This window comes from Pseudorca crassidens, chromosome X (genome assembly GCF_039906515.1).
Source record: "Pseudorca crassidens isolate mPseCra1 chromosome X, mPseCra1.hap1, whole genome shotgun sequence".
NCBI lineage: Eukaryota > Metazoa > Chordata > Mammalia > Artiodactyla > Delphinidae > Pseudorca > Pseudorca crassidens.
Genome location: NC_090317.1, coordinates 61,191,152 through 61,211,804, shown reverse-complemented (window position 1 = coordinate 61,211,804; position 20,653 = coordinate 61,191,152). Strand labels below are relative to the sequence as shown.

At 34.8% G+C, this 20,653-nt stretch overlaps 1 protein-coding gene across 5 annotated transcripts in view; it reads right to left on the bottom strand.

Annotated features, from left to right (window-relative positions):
* Positions 1-14,842: 14,842 nt before the first annotated feature.
* Positions 14,843-20,653, bottom strand: part of RPS6KA6 (ribosomal protein S6 kinase A6) — a 166,706-nt gene continuing 160,895 nt past the window's right edge. For all 5 annotated transcript variants that reach the window (XM_067722337.1, XM_067722340.1, XM_067722335.1 and 2 more), the window contains 2 exons: positions 16,683-16,823; positions 14,843-15,402 (listed from right to left, as the gene is read on the bottom strand). In XM_067722337.1, the coding sequence (XP_067578438.1) occupies positions 15,277-15,402; positions 16,683-16,823 (267 nt within the window). In that variant the 3' untranslated portion in view covers positions 14,843-15,276. The remainder of the gene's footprint in view (positions 15,403-16,682; positions 16,824-20,653) is intronic.

Below are 20,653 nucleotides of genomic sequence, written 5' to 3'. Positions count from 1 at the left end.
CACCACAGCCACCCCAAAACACACCACCAGACATGGACCTGCCCACCAGAGGGACAAGATCAAGCCTCATCCACCAGAACACAGGCACTAGTCCCCTCCACCAGGAAGCCTACACAACCCACTGAACCAAACTTAGCCACTGGGGACAGACACCAAAAACAACGGGAACTACGAAACTGCAGCCTGTGAAAAGGAGACCCCAAACACAGTAAGTTAAGCAAAATGAGAAGACAGAGAAACACACAGCAGATGAAGGAGCAAAGCAAAAACCCACCAGACATAACAAATGAAGAGGAAATAGGCAGTCTACCTGAAAAAAAATTCAGAATAATGATAGTAAAGATGATCCAAAATCTTGGAAATAGAATGGAGAAAATACAAGAAATGCTTAAAAAGGACCTAGAAGAACTAAAGAGCAAACAAACAGTGATGAACAACAAAATAACTGAAATTAAAAATTCTCTAGAAGGAATCAATAGCAGAAAAACTGAGACAGAAGAACGGACAAGTGACCTGGAATATAAAATATTGGAAATAACTACTGCAGAGCAGAATAAAGAAAAAAGAATGAAAAGAATTGAGTACAGTCTCAGAGACCTCTGGGACAACATGAAATGTACCAACAATTGAATTATAGGGATTGCAGAAGAAGAAGAGAAAAAGAAAGGGATGAAGAAAATATTTGAAGAGATTATAGTTGAAAACTTCCTGAATATGGGAAAGGAAATAGTTAATGAAGTCCAGGAAGCACAGAGATTCACATACAGGATAAATCCAAGGAGAAACATGGCAAGACATATATTAATCAAACTATCAAAAATTAAATACAAAGAAAACATATTAAAAGCAGCAAGTGAAAAACAACAGATAACACACAAGGGAATCCCCATAAGGATAACAGGTGATCTTTCAGCAGAAACTCTGCAAGCTAGAATAGAGTGGCAGGAAATATTTAAAGTGATGAAGGAGAAAAACCTACAACCAAGATTACTCTACCCAGCAAGGATCTCATTCAGATTTGACAAAGAAATTTAAATCTTTACAGAAAAAGCTAGGAGAATTCAGCAACACCAAACCAGGTTTACAACAAATGCTAAAGGAACTTCTCTAGGCAAGAAACACAAGAGAATGAAAAGACCTACAAAAGTAAACCCCCCAAAATTAAGAAAAGGGTAACAGGAAAATACATATCGATAATTACCTTAAATGTAAAAAGATTAAATGCTCCAACCAAATGACATAGAGTGACTGACTGGTTACAAAAACAAGATCCATATATATGCTGTCTACAAGAGAACCACTTCAGAACTAGGGTCACATACAGACTGAAAGTGAGGGGATGGTAAAAGATATTCCATGCAAATGGAAATCAAAAGAAAGCTGGATTAGCAATTCTCATATAAGACAAAATAAACTTTAAAATATAGACTATTACAAGAGACAAAGTAGGATACTACATAATGATCAAGGGATCAATCCAAGTAGATATGACAATTGTAAATATTTATGCACGAAACACAGGAGCACCTCAATACATAAGGCAAATACTAACAGCCATAAAAGGGGAAATCGACAGTAACAGTATCATAGTAGGGGACTTTAACACCCCACTTTCACCAAAGGGCAGATCATCCAAAATGAAAATAAATAAGGAAACACAAGCTTTAAATGATACATTATACAACATGCACTTAACCGATATTTATAGGACATTCCATCCAAAAACAACAGAATACACATTCTTCTGAAGTGCTCATGGAATATTCTCCAGGATAGATCATATCTTGGGTCACAAATCAAGCCTTGGTAAAAATAAGAAAATTGAAATCATATCAAGTATCTTTTGTGACCAAAATGCTATGAGACTAGATATCAATTACAGGAAAAAAATATGTAAGAAATACAAACACATGGAGGCTAAACAACACACTACTTAATAACCTAGAGAACCATGAAGAAATCAAAGAGGGAATCAAAAAATACCTAGAAACAAATGACAGTGAAAACATGATGATCCAAAACCTATGGGTTGCAGAAAAAGCAGTTCTAAGAGAGAAGTATATAGAAATACAACCTTCCTCAAGAAAAAAGAAACATCTCAAATAAACAACCTAACCTTACATCTAAAATAATTAGAGGAAGAAGAAGAACAACAACAAAAAAACCAAGTTAGCTGAAGGACAGAAATCATATAGATCAGATCAGAAATAAATGAAAAAGAAATGAAGGAAAAAATTGAAAAGATCAATAAAACTAAAAGCTGGTTCTTTGAGAAGATAAACAAAATTGATAACCCATTAGCCAGACTCATCAAAAAAAAAAAAAGGGAGAGAAAAGAATCAAATCAACAGAATTAGAAATGAAAAAGGAGAAGTAACAACTGACGCTGCAGTAATATAAATGATCATGAGGGATTACTACAAGCAACTCTATGCCAATAAAATGGACAACCTGGAAGAAATGGACAAATTCTTAGAAAAGCAGAACCTTCCATGACTGAACCAGGAAGAAATAGAAAATATAAACAGACCAATCACAAGCACTGAAATTGAAACTGTGACTAAAAATCTTCCAGCAAACAAAAGCCCAGGACCAGACGGCTTCACAAGCAAAGTCTATGAAACATTTACAGAAGAGCTAACATCTATCCTTCTCAAACTCTTCCAAAATATAGCAGAAGGGGAAACCCTCCCAAACTCATTCTATGAGACCACCATCACCCTGATATCAAAACCAGAAAAAGATGTCACAAAAAAAGCAAAGTACAGGCCAATATCACTGATGAACATAGATGAAAAATTCCTCAACAAAATACTGGCAAAAAAAATTTCAATAGCACATTAAAAGGGTCATACACCATGATAAAGTGGAGTTTATCCCAGGAATGCAGGACTTCTTTAAGATTCAGAAATCAATCAATTGACACACCATATTAACAAATTGAAGGATAAAACCATATGATAATCTGAATAGATGCAGTAAAACCTTTCAACAAAATGTAACACCCATTTATGATCAAAACTCTCCAAAAATTAGGTGTAGAGGGAACTTACCTCAACATAATAAAGGCTATGTATGACAAATCCACAGCTATCATCGTTCTCAATGGTGAATAACTGAAACCATTTCCACTAAGATCAGGAAGAAGACAAGGTTGCCCACTCTCACCACTATTACTCAACATAGTTTTGGAAGTTTTAGCCACAGCAATCACAGTAGAAAAAGAAATAAAATGAATCGAAATTGGAAAACATTTAAAACTGTTACTGTTTACAGATGGCATGATACTATACATAGAGAATCCTAAAGATGCTACCAGAAAACTACTAGAGCTAATCAATGAATTCATTAAAGTAACAGGATAAAAAATGAATGCACAGAAATCTCTTGCATTCGTATACAATAATGACAAAATCTATGAAAGAGAAATTAAGGAAACACTCCCATTTACCACTGCAACAAAAAGAATAAAAAACCTAGGAATAAACCTACCTAAGGAAACAAATGATCTGTATGCAGAAAACTTTAAGACACTGATGAAGGGAATTAAAGATGATACAAACAGATGATGACATATACCATGATCTTGGTTGGAAGAATCAGTATTGTGAAAATGACAATACTACCCAAAGAAATCTACAGATTCAATGCAATCCCTATCAAATTACCAGTGGCATTTTTTATAGAACTAGAACAAAAGATTTCAGAATTTGTATGGAAACTCAAAAGACCCCAAATAGTCAAAGCAATCTTGAGAAAGAAAAACGGAGATGGAGGAATCAGGCTCCCTGACTTCAGACTATACTACAAAGCTACAGTAATCAAGACATTATGGTACTGGCACAAAAACAGAAATATAGATCAATGGAAAAGGATAGAATGCCCATAGATAAACCCACCCACATATGGTCATCTTATTTTTGACAATGGTGGCAAGAATATATAATGAAGACAGTCTCTTCAAGAAGTGGTGCTGGGAAAACTGGACAGCTACATGTAAAAGAATGAAATTAGAACACTTCCTAACCCCATACACAAAAATAAACTCAAAATGTATTAGAGACCTAAATATAAAGCCTGATACTCTAAAACTCTTAGAGGAAAACAGTCAGAACACTCTTTGCCATAAATTACAGCAAGATCTTTTTGGATCTCTCTCTTAGAGTAATGTAAATAAAAACAAAAATAAACAAATGGGACCTAATTAAACTCAAAAGCTTCTCACAGCAAAGGAAATCATAAACAAAAGAAAAGGAAAACCCACAGAATGGGAGAAAATATATGCAAACAATGCGACTGACAAGGGATTAATCTCCAAAATTCACAAAAAGTTCATGTGGCTCAATATCAAAAAAACAAACAACCTAATCAGAAGAATGAGCAGAAGACCACAACAGACATTTCTCCAAAGAAGATATACAGATGGCCAACAGGCACATGAAAAGATGCTCATCACCACTAATTATTAGAGAAATGCAAATAAAAACTACAATGAGGTATCACCTCACGCCAGTCAGAATGGCCATCATCAAAAAGACTACAAACAGTAAATGTTGGAGAGGGTGTGGAGAAAAGGGAATCCTCCTACGCTGTTAGTGGGAATGGAAATTGGTACAGCCACTGTGGAGAACAGTATGGAGGTTCCTTAAATATCTAAAAACAGATCTACCATATGACGCCACCATCCCACTCCTGGGCATATATCTGAAGAAAACCATGGCTCAAAATAATGCATGCACCTCAATGATCATTGCAGCTCTGTTTACAATAGTCAAAATGGAAGCAACCTAAATGTCCATCATCAGATGAATGGATAAAGAAGATGTGGTACATATATACAATGGAATATAACTCATTCATTAAAAAGAATGAAATAGGGCTTCCCTGGTGGCACAGTGGTTGAGAGTCCGCCTGCCGATGCATGGGACATGGGTTCGTGCCCCTGTCTGGGAAGATCCCACATGCCGTGGAGTGGCTGGGTCCGTGAGCCATGGCTGCTGAGCCAGCACATCCGGAGCCTGTGCTCCGCAACGGGAGAGGCCACAACACTGAGAGGCCCGCGTACCACAAAAAAAAAAAAAAAAGAATGAAATAATGCCATTTGCAGCTACATGGATGGACCTGGAGATTATCGTACTAAGTGTAGTAAGTCACACAAAGGAAGACAATATCATATGATATTGCTTACATGCAGAATTAAAAAATAATAATACAAATGAACTTATTTACAAAATAGAAGCAGACTCAGAGAACGAACTTGTGTGGAAGGGTGGGGAGGAGGAATAGAGTGGGAGTATGGGATTGCCATATACACACAACTCTATTTAAAATAGATAACCAACAAGGACCTACTGTATAGCACAGAGAACTCTACTCAATATTCTGTAATAACCTAAATGGGAAAAGAATTTTAAAAAGAATAGATACATGTATATGTATAATTAAATCACTTTACAGTACACCTGAAACTAACACAGCACTGTTAATCAAGTATGTTCCAATATAAAATGAAAATTAAAAAAAATAATACAACACTGTAAAAAAATCTGTAAAAATCTGTAATCTCCAATAAAAATTGGAAAAGAACTTGAAAAATAATAGATACATGTATATGTACAACTGAATCACTTTGCTGTATGCCTGAAACTAACACAACATTGTTAATCAACTATACTCCAATACACAATAAAAATTTTAAAAAAGTACTGAAGTCCTTCAATATACTCGGCTGATGAGGCTAGGAACAACAGGTTATCTCATACATGCTGGGGAGAATGCAAAATAGCTTTATGACTTTGCAGGGAATTTTGGCAGTATGTAATAAAACTACATATTTACTTACCGTTCAATCGAGCAATCTCACTTTTAGAAATTTACTCTGACCATGCAACTTCAAAAATAAGAAAACTTATATACTCCCATGCTTTCACATTTATGTAGTTTCCAATATTTTACAATAACAAATTAGGCTGCCATAAATAACAGTAAAAAGGAATATGGAGGATATCTATAAACCTATACGAATTTCCAAAATATATTAAGTGTAAAAGCAAAGTGCAAGAGAACACAGAATATTCGATCTTTTATGCAAGAAAAGAGGGAAAATAATAAAGCATGCATGTATCTGTTTATCTTTACATAAAGAAACACTGAAAGGATGAACCAGAAAACAATGAAGTTGGCCACCTATAAGGGGTGTGGGAAAATGGGGTAGAGAGGATACTGAAGGGAGTGATAGTTCTCTGAGTATACCTTTCTGTACAGTTTTGACTTTTGAAAACACTGAAATTCTATGTATTCTTAAAAATAAAATTAATACAATAGGTGAAGATCGTCAAAAGGTTCAAACATCTAGCTATAAGATAAATAAGTAATGAGGATGTAATATACAGCATGGTGACCATAGTTAATACTGTATTGTATATTTGAAAGTTGTTAAGAAACTAGATCTTAAAAGTTCTCATCACAATAAAATAAATTATAACTTGTGTGGTGATGGATATTAAACTAAATTTATTCTGGTAATCATTTTGCAATATATACATATATCAAACCATTACGTTGTACACCTAAAACTAATACAAGCTTATATGTCAATTATATCTCAAATTAAATTAAATTAAACCAATAAGAATAGAAAGGGGGAGGTAAAATTCAAATGAAATTAAACAAACCCAAATGAACATCAAATGAAAAACATAACCACACTAAAGAGAAACAACAACAAACTTAGTCATAAGTCATCCAGCATCCCTACCTGACTGAGGAAACTGCACGTCACCTAGAGTTCATGGTCCTGAAAGTACATTGTTTAAGTGGAAGATACTTTAAGTATTCTGTTTGGGGAAGAGTGGTATGTGAATTTTATGTAGACATAGGCATTTAGAAAAGTGTATATGTGGGAAGGATACTGGGTAGCAATAGGGGAATAGCGGACATGATATGTTATGCTGCATCAATTTGCCCTTATTATGGCTACATCAATTTCCATCTGAAGGATCACTCCTCTTCCCATTTTCTATTCAAGTATTTCTTACAGAGTTGACTCTAGCCCCAAGAGTTAAACATGAGGGAAAAGGTAATGTTTGGACCTGTTACTGCCATCTTGCCATCATGTAGAGCCTGAGAATGGGTCAGCATTGAAAATAGATCTGAAGGATGGAGAAAAAATGTCCTCATGATACTGGCTAAGACATGAATCCAGTCAACAAACCCCCTTTGCTTGTTTAAGTCAGTTTGAGTTAGGTGTTAGCATTGCAACTAAAAAGATCCTAATGGATTTGCTACAACACCATGGTTAAAGACATTATTTAGTTCAGTGCCCTTTATATAAGGTTATCCTATGTTAAATACTTTCAAAACTTCAGCATCAGCAAAAAGCATCTCTTGCAGAACTGGCATGCTTCTTGTCACGTAATTGTTATCTAATCTGCTGAGTTTCTCTTCTTGCCTTCCCTGTCAGGAAGCTCAGAGCTCAATTTAATGTTCAATTAAATGACCTGTTAGCCCTGGCTCTCAGCACACTTTCCTTATCATTTTTCACAGTTTTGTTTTTGTGTTTCAATTTTAACGGCCTTATTGCATACATATTTATTACTATAAATAACCTTGAATCTCCTTTAGAAGAATGAAGAATAAAACCAGTAATAGTGTCTGGCAAGAAAACACACCATACATCTGTTAAGTAAAAATTGCAACTATTAACAAAGAGAATGTATTTTTTGTCAGAATCTGAATAATCAGAGGAAGTAAAATACAGTGGCTTACTTTACAATACTAAAAGAAAATGTAAAATACCTATGTTTAGAAAATATAACAAATGTATCTGAGAGTCTTGAAGCAAAAGGAGAGAGAAAGGCAAGGCTTGGCTCCTAACCTGTGCTTAGGCAGGGAGATGGGGCATGGAGATGAGGGAAAGAGATAAAGAAACAGAGGCTGTTGTAGGCTTGAATAGAGCAGGTTCTAATTCTAGAAAAATCCAGTGGTAAAAGAACATAAACCTTACCTTCACAAATAGGTCCCCAAAATTTTCAATCTATCTCTCCAAGTAAATAGGAGGGCACTGGGGGAATCATGGGAGAAACAAATTGTGGTCTGCTTCTTCTACCCCTCACCCTACCCTCCAAGTCAACCTAAGAAGATTAAACCAAGTTGAGCCTGGTAGGACTAAATTATTTCAGGGCACCAGTCAACAAAAATGCATTCTTTATCCTGGTAGCTAATGTTTAAAAGACAAATGCAGAATGAAGTATACTTTAGTGGGAAGAAGTTTCTTAAAGTATTATGATGTATAATCAGTGATCAGATATTTTATTAAGGGATGGGGTAGATGGGAGGCATGAAAGAAGCAAAAGCATAAGAGTGATGAAAAAGATGTGGCCAATGAGAAAGCAAGTTTTGAAGTCTTCGCAAAGTTGTACTAGGGTCTATCTATTTACTTTTAGGAAGTTGAGAAAAACAGAAGAGGTACGTGGAGATTCTGACTGCCAGGCTCTAGATGCATTTCTGAACCTCATATGAAATTAAATTTCTACATGTGTATGCATAGCTGCTATAACCTAACATGGCCTACAAATGTTAGGGGATATAATTTCTGTTATTCTACTTGATTTCAAGCTTAAAATAAATTTTCCAATATTTAGAGACTAAGATTTTCATTTGTCCTTACTGTAGAAAAGATTAAGTTGTCACCTTAACTTACAGACAGATGAATTCTCCTGATAAGTCCTAAAAATACTGTAAGTTTTCATCTTTATTTTCTTGAATTCCCATGCCTTTTAATAACATTAGAAGAGTAATCCTAAAGTGGGAAAACATTACAGTTCAAATATCAAGGTTATATGCATAAACAAATGATATCTTGATACGCCTTTTTTACAACTGGCTCCTGAACAATGTATAGCAATTTTCAATGAAATATGAAAGAAGATATACGTGTGTATAAAAGCTGACACAATTTTATATCCATAAATGATCAAGCAAGGTCTAATGTAAAATGTTAGAAAGTTGCAGCCTTTTTATTTAGTACCCAGAGAATGCTAGTAATTTAACATGATATCTTGATAAATGTTGCTCACAGAGTTTTAACAAGAATAAAAATAAATAAAATTTCTATGTCATGTTTGGCATGCTGTAAATTCAAAATGATAGCTATTTCTTTAGCAGCACTATGAGGGGGAAAAACACTATAAATGCAGTACTGGATTTGGTCTTACACAAAAAATGTAATACAATAAAAACTTTAATGTCAAAAGGAACAGTATCTTAAAGAAAACATTTATAAAATAAATTATGGTATAAACTCCATAATGCAGGCAGAAAAAGAAAATACTAAAAATCTGACTACTGAGGACCTTTTCTTTCAATTTCAGCTTTTGAGTTTTTAAGTACACGTGAATCAAATATACACACAACTTCTACTTAATGCCATTTCTGTCTTGAGAAGTGCAAAAAACATCAGTAAATATCATATTTCTTACATCAGAAAATAAGCCGATGAATCCCAAAGTGCTTGGGAAGTGTTGGCAGGACAATTGTTTTTTTTTTTTTTTTTGCCACTGTGGCTATAGCAAACTATGCTCTTTCTGCATAAATCCTATGTAACTCACAACTACCAACACTATTTACTGTTAAAAAAAAATCAAACACAGGAAAACCTCTTTTTCCTTTTCTTGTAGTACGGAATTTAATGCAAAATAAATTCTCATTTCCAAACCATGCTTGCATTTGGATATTTAATCAAAGTTTCTTGTATAACTTTTATTTATTTATTTTTAAAATATTTATTTATTTATTTATTTTTGGCTGTGTTGGGTCTTCATTGCTGTGAGCGGGCTTTCTCTAGCTGCAGCGAGTGGGAGCTACTCTTCCTTGCAGTGCGCGGGCTTCTCATTGCAGTGGCTTCTCTTTTTGTGGAGCATGGGCTCTAGGTGCACGGGCTTCAGTAGTTACAGCATGTGGACTCAGTAGTTGAGGCTCAGGGGCTCTAGAACACAGGCTCAGTAGTTATGGTGCTGGGCTTAGTTGCTCCACGGCATGTGGGATCTTCCTGGACCAGGGCTCGAACCCGTGTCCCCTGCATTGGCAGGCAGATTCTTAACCACTGCACCACCAGGGAAGTTCCCTTGTATAACTTTTAAAATGGTTGTTTCTTGCTACACTGCTTCCATGATGTTTAAAATGATTTTATCATACTAAAAAACAAACAACATTTTTGCTATAAGTGGTATCAATTTCAGAGGGAGAGAATTTGAAAAGAGAACTCAAATGTGACCTGAGAAATATTAGTTGATAGGAAAGAAAAGAAGCAAATAAATCTAATTGGTCACATTCTGACAATTTATTAAGAAACTAATGCACTTTGTACATTCTCTAAAACTGTCCCACATAAACTTAGATGCTTAATAAGACATTTTTTGACGAGTAAATTAGTTCATGTTATTACACAAACAAAATGAAAGCAAAAGTCATCCAAAGAAGTTCTATTGTACACGGTTTAGAAATGTGAATATAAAACAAATTCGAATGTGTCTATCATATACATATGTATATATACATATATATGTCTATATTCCTAAGCATTCAGCTAAGACTTCTTGCTGGTCAATAAACTAAAAGGTACATAATTTGTGGAATATTATCTAACTAAGCAATCTTGAATTTCTATATTATAAAAATTATTTTCCTTTGTGTTTTTCTTCATATTTCAAAGAAGCTTATGCCTATAATTTAGGGTTTACTATACCTTCAAGTATTAGCAATCAAACTGAATTTTAGATGATCAAGCTTTATCATTTCATTCAAATTATATGATGGACTTCACTATATTGTATGACTAAAACCAGGAACAGTGCATCCATGAGCATAATGTATTGATAATAATGTATTTGATAATAATCACTATCAATGACACTACACTCTTGCATAGGAAGGCAGGTAGCACACTACTGAATTATTCTGTTAATTCATTTTGAGATACACGCCAAAAATACTTGAATAAGCTTTGAAATGTAAGAACCTGTTCTAAAGGAGTTTAAGTGTAGTTGACAAATCTATACCTAATATGGCTTGCATTCTTGTTGAGGAATAACATTGTGATAAATAGGTTCCCTGTGTCCTGAAATCTAGTCAAAGGATCTGGAGACTTTGACTGCACTGATAGTTTGCATTCAATCTTTCTGTGCTCTTGTTTCTCTATCAATAAAATAGGAATAGAGTCTGGGGCTAGGGGGGAGACTACTTATGTTATATGGACTATGTAATATGAGAAACAAGAATACAGATAAATATGGGCTTAACAACAACTGCCTCCCTCCACACAATTCTGTCATAAAAGTTCATTGTGAAGTTCATTGTGATGAAAGAGCTTGGAAGTTTTTAAGAGAAAATGTAGATTGAGAAGTAGTAAGGAAGGAGCTGTGCAAAAAAACAAAAAACAAAAAAACCACAAAAAGGACACTTTTTTTTTTTGATAATCTGATACTAGGGGCACGTTGTGTAAGTTCCTTGCCCCAAAATATCTTCCCTGATAATAACTGATTTTAAAATTATTCTCATCTGGCTAGACTGCCTGAAAATCCAGCAACTAGAAACTCATTTGATTAATGGACCTCTTCCTTGAAAAATGTCAAATTATCTATTAGCCACTGACAGGAAAATGTGAATTAATTTAATAAAATCGCTTTCCTTTCACCTTTTTAGCTGAAAATAGCTGCTCTGTGAGAATGGAAGTTCTGATTCATGGAAGGGGAAGGGTAGAGGTCCTTTTGGAGCACAGAATCCTTCTGGATTAAGCTTTAATCATTGGAGTCCTCTGTGAGCTACTCAAGTAGGATAGCATGCAAGAGCTGGAAAGTCAGGAGGAAGAGAATGTAGAGAATGCCAAAGACATACTTTGCCTAGTTTAAAGCCTAAGTTTTCTAGTTGATCTTAAAGCCAAGGTAAGTGGTTCTTTTCCTTCTTCATATATGAAGGGCCTCTTACTGTCAGGAAAATGCTACTCAATCAGTATGAATAAGTTTCTGTGGGAAGTACTATTTTAACATGACGTTTCAAAGAGGAGACATTATAGACCAGAAGTCCCCAACCTTTTTAGCACCAGGGACTGGTTTCATGGAAGACAATTTTTCCATGGATCGGGGGTGGGGGGGCGGGGTGGTTCAGGTGGTAATGCAAGTGATGGGGAGCGATGGGGAGCAGCAGATGAAGCTTCGCTCGCTTGCCCACCCACCGCTCACCTTCTGCTGTGTGGCCTGGTTCCTAACAGGCCGTAGACCGGTATGGGTCTGTGGCCCGGGGGATTGGGGACCCCTGTTATAAACACCAAGCATCTATTCTTAAGGTTTCAAGTTGCCTATACATATAAAATCTCTTTGGGCTAACCAGAGGTGCTATCAAAATGCTTTACTATGTTTAATTACCAATGGCAATGAATGACAAAAATCAAAGTTTAGGCATTCATGGATCTAAGAAAATAGGCTAAAGTTTGATTTTCATGAAAGAATTAAAACCATTGCTTTTTTCCACAAAATCACCAATACCAGCACTACATTTTAATTTTCATACAAATGGTTTCCTGAGTTTATTCATAATAATATGTGCTTTAGTACAATAGATGGTAAAGTCTATCTGGGAAAATCTGGTTTTTCCCTTCGAGAAAAACAATACAATATCCTCTCCTTTCCAGAACAACAATAAAACCCCCAAACTGTGCTATGATTAAATACTACCAAGAACCATCAACTAGAAAGAAAAGCAATGCAAAATAGTGTTCACAAATCCATTAGAAACCAAAGTATTCTAAAGTCTCAAAGAAAGGATTTGTTTATACTGGTTAAGTATTTGTAGAAATCCCATCAAAAAAATGTCCCGTTCATATCTGCTCTTGTTGCTCTAGAGTTCTAACCAAAATAGACATGGTTAGGTATCCCTACCTGGGTTCCTCCTACAGAATGAGGGTGTAATTTGAAGTTTTCCCTTATAATAAGGTTGCCCCCTACTACTGTTAAGCTACCATGTTTGAATTTTCCAGAAGAAAGCTCTCACAATTATTGGAAAAATCCACTAGCACATCTGCATCTTTTATACACTGTCAATCTTCACTGAGTGATAAGGAATCATGCTGTTCATTGCTTATTTCTGATCACGTTCCTTTCAGGAAGGGACTGTATGACATGATCTTTCTGAGCATACTCATTGAAAAATTAAGATCATCTACTTTCAAAAACTACTGATTATTGAAAGACTGAAAGTTATTTTGTGGTCATTTTTCATTTTCCAACTTTACTTACCCTAATTCTACTACTACAAAAGCATACATGGAAAGAGCATCTCTGTCCTGAAAAGCTGAACACCAAAATCTTACCTCTGAGTTTGTCATATCAATTCTGATAAGAAGATATAACATCACAAACAAGATAATGACAAGAGGAAAATAAGCCAGAATATAAGAACACAAACTGTCACACACAAGTACTTCTAGTAATAAAGCAAAATGAGGAAAGAAAAAGCCAAACTGGGACATAAAAATCTACAAGATATGATCCCAGTATGTATCTAAGTAATGTTTTACATGTAACACTAGATGTTCTTTAATGTCTTTCCATTATTGCAAAAAGACACCTCAAAATAAGGATACATACTTTTATATATCACACACAAGAAACAGACCTTTGTGAATGGAATATACATCACTTACATTATAAAGAGAATTATGTATAGTTTCTTTTATTAAATACTGAAGTTACAAGTCTCCTAGACTAAATTGTATACTTCAGCACTCAATAATCACCTCTCTCTGAACTAAGCAAAATAAAATACACAGCAAACAGAATATCAAGCATGCACAAGTAGATCACTTATATTCACTAAAGAAAAGTATAATATCCTCCAGTTTACATTCATGAGTTCCTTCTGTCAGTAGCAGTAGCAGTAGCAGTAGCAGCAGTAGTAGTAGCAGTAATGGTATTTAAAGTAGTAGTAATGGTATTTTCTTCAACAACACAAAAAGATTCTTTCAAATTCCATCATTTAGAGAAAACAATACATACTATGCAGTGGTTCTGAATCATAAAATTTAATAATAGGACAAATTTGGCCAGAGCTTTTTATTATAAATATGATTTTAAAATGTGTTCAAATTTTATGCATATCATTAACATTACTTCCTATTTAAAAAGACTTTATCTTCTTGAAGTAAACTATTATGTAGCATTATCTAAAGTTTACTGAAGTGCATTGTAACTATATGATGTGTGCTAAGCTCACAAGTCCACTATAGTAAAGTTTCAACTATATGACCATAGGATTAAAGATATATTAATATGCTACACTGTAATTCAAAGCACATGGAAGTCCAAAAAACAACAGTGTAGTTCATTATAAAGGGACAGATGATAATTAAATCCAATTGGTTAACTTGAAAGTCAGCTTACATAACACCAAGGTAGTGCCAACACCATGTACTTTATTTTCAAAGGCTTAACTATGACCTATTTAGTAGATTACAACACCAATATAAAGCCTTTGGCTAAAATTTTCTTCACTTGTACTACAATTCCATTAGATGTAAAATTTACAGAAGCCTTATGAAAACCTTTATTTCTAGATGAGGCCCTTTATGGATAATACACAGGTCTGTCGGCACACATTATCTGTGATTTAATTCTCCTGTAAAATTTAGCATCAACCATATTAGGAGTTAACATATTAGCATAAATGATTTTTTAATCTGGCACCAAACTACTATGTTTACATTTTAGTAACTACAGAGAGTCAAATGAACGGAGTCCTTTGGTTACACATAATAAGCTTCTACAATACATTTTTTGTTTGTTTTTCTTAAAAAAAAAAAAAAGAAGCCTATCCTTTCAGGATCTAATGTTAAAAAATACTGACATTGCTTGGCATTATACTATTATACTTCCATCTTAATTGTTGGTAATGATTCCCCAAACCATTATTTTACACAACCAGAAAGACTATTAAAGTAACTTTATTTGAAAGGAACTTTAGAAGTTAGTGTGCAGAGAAGTTGGTAGGACCTTGTAGACACCAATTTTATACTTAAATAAACACTTGGACACTACTGAAAAACAATGCGGTATGAATATTGTGGACCTGTATATGTTTTTAATCTCACTCCCCCTTAAAAAAAGGAAGCTTAAACAGAATATTCAAGTAATGTAGTAGAAAACAATGCCTTTGATATAGGATTAGACAAAAAGCCACACATTTAAATTTTTATTCATCCAGTTAGGCTGAGGAACACTAAAAATCTTACAGACCAGTTGATGTTCGCTTTTTCATGCTCCGTCGTTGAGCTAAGCTTGAAGCAGCAACAGGCTCTAGGACTGGTTGAAAGGTCTTGTGAGTCAGGGCAGAATATGTGGCGACCACTGCTCCCTAAAATAATGAAAAATATCACAAAATGAATAACAATCTCTGGAAGTAAGAAAACTTCCACATTATATCATGAGAAATTTAACTAGACTACAACTTTTTCCCCCCAGGAAAATAATTGAGAATCCTTAATCTGTGCATTGATGCTCCCTTGATTAATTAACACTTGATTACTTGTATATTTTTTGCTTCAATAACTATGCTTCTTACAAATTTTTAAAACACTAAAATGTATTATTTTTATCAGTCTTTCAAAACTCTTTGAATTTGCTTTTAAATATCTTTTTAATCTTATTTTTAATAAGAATTGTATACATTTAAGGCATATAACATGTTATTTTGATATCTATAGTAAAATGATTACTACAGTCAAGCTAATCAACATATTTTCTCTTCACACAGTTATCACTTTTTGTGTGATGAGAGCACCTGAAATCTTAGAAAATTTCCAGTACTCAATATAGTATTATTAACTATAGTCATCAGGCTTCACATTAGATCTCTAGACTTATTCATCCTACATAACTGTAACTTTGTATACCTTAACAAATATCTCCCCATTTCCACCACCTCCGTGCCCCTGGTAACCACTGTTCTACTCTCTGTTTCTACATATATGACTTTTTTAGATTCCACATATAAGAGAGATCATGTACTATTTTTCTTTCTGTGTCTACATTATTTCACTTAACAATAATGTCTTATGGGTTCATCTATGTTGTGGCAAATGGCAAGATCTCCTTTTAAAAAGCTGAATAATATTCTATTATATATAATATATTCCATACACACACACACACACACACACACACATCACAATTTCTTTACCCTCAGAGATTATCTGCATTCCCATGTTCATTCCAGCAATATCACAATGGCCAAGATATGGAAACATCTTAGTGTCCATCAACAGATAAATGGATAAAACACTAAACTTTAAAATCTAGGTTCAATGTCTATAAATATGGAAACCAATGGTTATTAATTTAGGAACCACTAGCCATCTTTTGGTTCCATACAAAACTTGAATTTAGTCTGCTCCTAGCCCCAGTATCTCTTAAGAGCAAGTCAAATACAATCAAGAAAATTTTATTTATCATCAGTAGGGCAGTAGCTAAAGAAGTTTGTTACTTAAAAAAGCAAACCAAAACAAAAAATCTATAAATATACCTTTAAAAAATAAAGATACTTTAAAGTAATTATATGTGTCATCAGTGGATGGCATGCAATGGCATTATTAGTATCAAGCATTTAGAAAGTGCTTAAAAGTATGTTTGTTTTACCTTAACAACATGTGATGTATCATTTCTACTTGGCTGATCATTTGGCAACTGATCTCTGTGGGTTATCCATGAGTGTTTTAATACTTGTTCTGTAGTGTACCGCTGCTGTGGGTCCATATGCAGCATATGGGAAAGCAAATCCTAAATTAAAATGAAAAAAATATATATATACATACATGAAACTACATATCATTAAAGGTTTTAATAAAATATATCATTTCACATTTTCTCAAAGTATGAGAGGATTAATAGCTTTGCAATCTGTTTTAGTTGACCTATCATTAGGGTAAACAAAACCCATATACTGCATAGTTAACTGTCAAAAGAGAATCTTAAAACAGATTTTTCAAAATACAGCATATCCTTATTTACCATTCTAAAATCAGGGGATACCAATGCTGTGTAACTTGAATGTGGTTAGTGAGGGAGGAGAAAAATGTAAAGTAGCAGGAACTATGGTGGAATATGCTAAATGGTCAGGAGGAGAAAGGAACTATAGATCTTTGCTGGTAATCTGGGCCCCAAAGTATAAGTGTATCTGTATACAGATACAACATCATAGAATGGGGGTCCCATGTTGTTAATATGCTCAGTAACTGGTGGTTTACTGTATAAAATACTAAAGAAAGCAAAACATAAATCCAAGGTTAGCAGCTGATTTCTAGCAATGTAGTGGTCAGAATATCATATATTTTTCATCAGAGTAAATGTAAATATGCTTATTTTCTCTATGTTGTAATAAAAACTTATAAATGTAATATAACCTCATAGTAAAACACAATTTTAAATTTATTAAATGATGTAACAATTTAAAATAAACTCTCTACCAAGCATCTTTTATAGAAAGGAGAATTAAACTCTCCTTAACAAGCATCTTCTAATATAGAAACAAAAGCATTTGTGAACTTTTTATCACTAGCAGAGGTAGTGAGAAACCAAAGACTACACTGTAATGTCAGAATTTGAAGAATAATGTAATTGGTTGAAACTATGTAGAGGAGTAGAACAACCAATCAAAAAAATCTATTGGAAAAAGAACATATGTGCAGAAATAAATGAAAAAATAATATTAAAAAGAACATAACAGTGAATTACATCAATAAAACAGACATAAATGATAATCATAAAAATGATTAAAGTTCCCAGAACTTCTGTGCCTCTGGCCAAGATGTAAAACCAGGAACTGGATTCACTCACCTGGTTGAAACCCAGCCCCTCCAAAAAAACATACCCATAAAATATAGGAAGCAACAGTTTTCAAGAGATCAGATATTAGGCAATGAAGGAAAGTAACCCCTAAAAGATGGGAAACAAATCAAGTAAGCCCTATGATTGCTCTAGCTTAGAACCTTGAAAGAGTTTTCAGGATGCTGGGTAGGTAAGGAAAACTCAGGCAGAGCCTGGCAGATTCCCTGTGGTGATGAAGCAGAACTGAGAGTCAGGGAAGACCAGGGCAGAAAAAGCAAGAAAGATTAATGAAGAGGTAAGAGGAGCAGAGAGAGAACCCTGTAGGGGGTCTCTTTCAAGTTTCTTCATTACAAACCCATATGTGGTGAAAAAAATAACAAAGGTCATGGGAAGAACTGTATGAAAGGATTAGAGGGAAATGGGAGTTCATGCAGGGTGAAGAATATTGCCTGTTCCCACCAGTCAGACTGGAAAAATCTCATATTCATTGAGTATTTGGTAGAGAACTTGAAAGAAACCTGCCTGAGTAGTGAGTATCCCTAGATTAAACACTACTCTGGTCCTGCCTAAAAATATCTTAAAAGGAAGGCACAAAAGTATCAATTCTTTTCCCTAATTTAACTCAGAAAGTAGCTCAAGAATGGGAATACAAAAGCATCCAGCACTCACCAAGGTAAAATTCACTATGTCAAGCTTCTTATCCAAAATTACAAGGCATACAAAAGAGAAGGAAAATACAATGCAAAATGAAAAGAAAAAAATCAATCAATCAAAATTGACCCACAACTGAAACATATGTTCAAAAGTTAAGTAGAGAGACATAAAAAGAAACAAATAAAACAGAGATGAAAACTAAAATGTGAGACAAAAAAAAATAAAAAGAACCAAATAGGATTAATGGCAAATTTAAGATGGCAGGTAAAAAGACTGGTGAAGACACGGCAATAAACACTATAAAAAAGAAAAAAAAAGTGCAAAACAAGCAAGCAAAAAAGCAGAGCATCAATGAGCTATGGGACAACTTCAACTGACAAAGCACACAACTACAATTAGAGTCCCAGAAAGTAAGAGGGAAGAAAACAATATTTGAAGAAATAATGTCTCTAAAATTTCCAGATTTTATGGAAACTATGAACTCACATATCAAAGGTCAGTGAACCCCAAGTAAAAGAAATAAAGAAAATTACACCAAGGGACATCAAACCAAATTGCTCAAAACCCAAGACAGAGAAAACTTTAAAAGTAACTGAGAAAAGAAAAAGACATGTTACATATGATGAAACAAAGATAAAAATAAAAGCCCCATAGGCACATACATTAAGCTGCCCTGGGACAACCCCACCCACCAGTGGTGAGGTACCAGCCCTAGGTCCCCCCAGACCCTGCAGACAGTCACCTAGGCCCCTGGTCCCCCCTACTAGCAAGGCAGCACCAGCCTTGGGACCACTGGGGCTGAACAGCCACTCATGCCAGGACCCAGCCCTGCCCAATAGTGGGCTGGCAGCCACCACAACACAGGGCCTGGCAACCAACTGGGCTGGGAGCCAGCCCTGTCTGCCAGCACACCCAGAGTAGTGGCCCCACCACAACAGAAGAACCCACGCAGCACACACATGGGGCACCCCTAGGACATATAGCTCTGGTGACCAGAGTGGAGTATGCTGATTGGCCCCATAGGATATCTCCTACATAATGCCACTTCTCCAAGATCAGGAAACATGACTGACCTACTTAATAAATAGAAATAAACACAGAGAACTGGGCAAAATGAGGAGACAGAGGAATATGTTCCAAACAAAGGAATAAGACAGAATCTCAGAAGAACTAAACAAACTGGAAGAGAGCAACCTACCCAATAAAGACTTCAAGGTAATGATCATAAAACTGCTCAATGAACTTGGGAGAATAATGGATGAACACAGTGAGAAGTCTAACAAAGAGTTACAAAGTATAAAGAACCATAAAACAGAGCTGAAGAATACAATAGTTGAAATTAAAAAAAAAAATAATAACACTAAGAAGGAATCAAGAGTACATGACATAATACAGAGAAACAGATCAGTGAACTGAAAGACAGAATAATGTAAATCACCCAAGCTGAACAGAAAAAGGGAACAAAAGAATTTAAGAAATGAGGATAGCTTTTAAAAGATTTCTGGAAAAAATACCAAGAGTACAAATATTCACATTATAAGGGTCCCAAAGGAGAAGAGAGAAAGGGACGCAATTTATCTGAAGAAATATTAACTGGAAACTTCCCCTACCTGGGAAAGGAAATGGACATCCAGGTCCAGGAAGCAACTGAGTCCAAAACAAGCTGAACGAAAAGAGATCCACACCAAGGCACACTATAACTAAAACGGCAAAAATTATAGATAGGGAATCTTAAAAATGGCAAGAGAAAAGCAACTAGTTACATACAAAGGGATTCCCATAAGACTTTCAGTTGACTTTTCAGCAGAACCTGCAAGCCAGAAGGGAGTGCCAAAGTGATGTATTCAAAGTGATGAAAGGACAAAACATACAACCAAGACTACTCTACCCAGCAAGGCTATCTTCAGATTTGAAGGCGAGAGAATGTTTTACAGAGAAGCAAGCACTAAAAGAGTTAGGTATCACTAAACCAATGGCTCTCCAAGAAATGCTAAAGGGACTTCTATAAGTAGCAAAGACAAGACCCAAACTAGAAATATAAAAATTACAAAAGGCAAAATCTCACTGGTAAAGGCAAAGGCACAGTAAAAGTCAACCACTTATAAAACTACTAGGAAGGTTAAAAGACA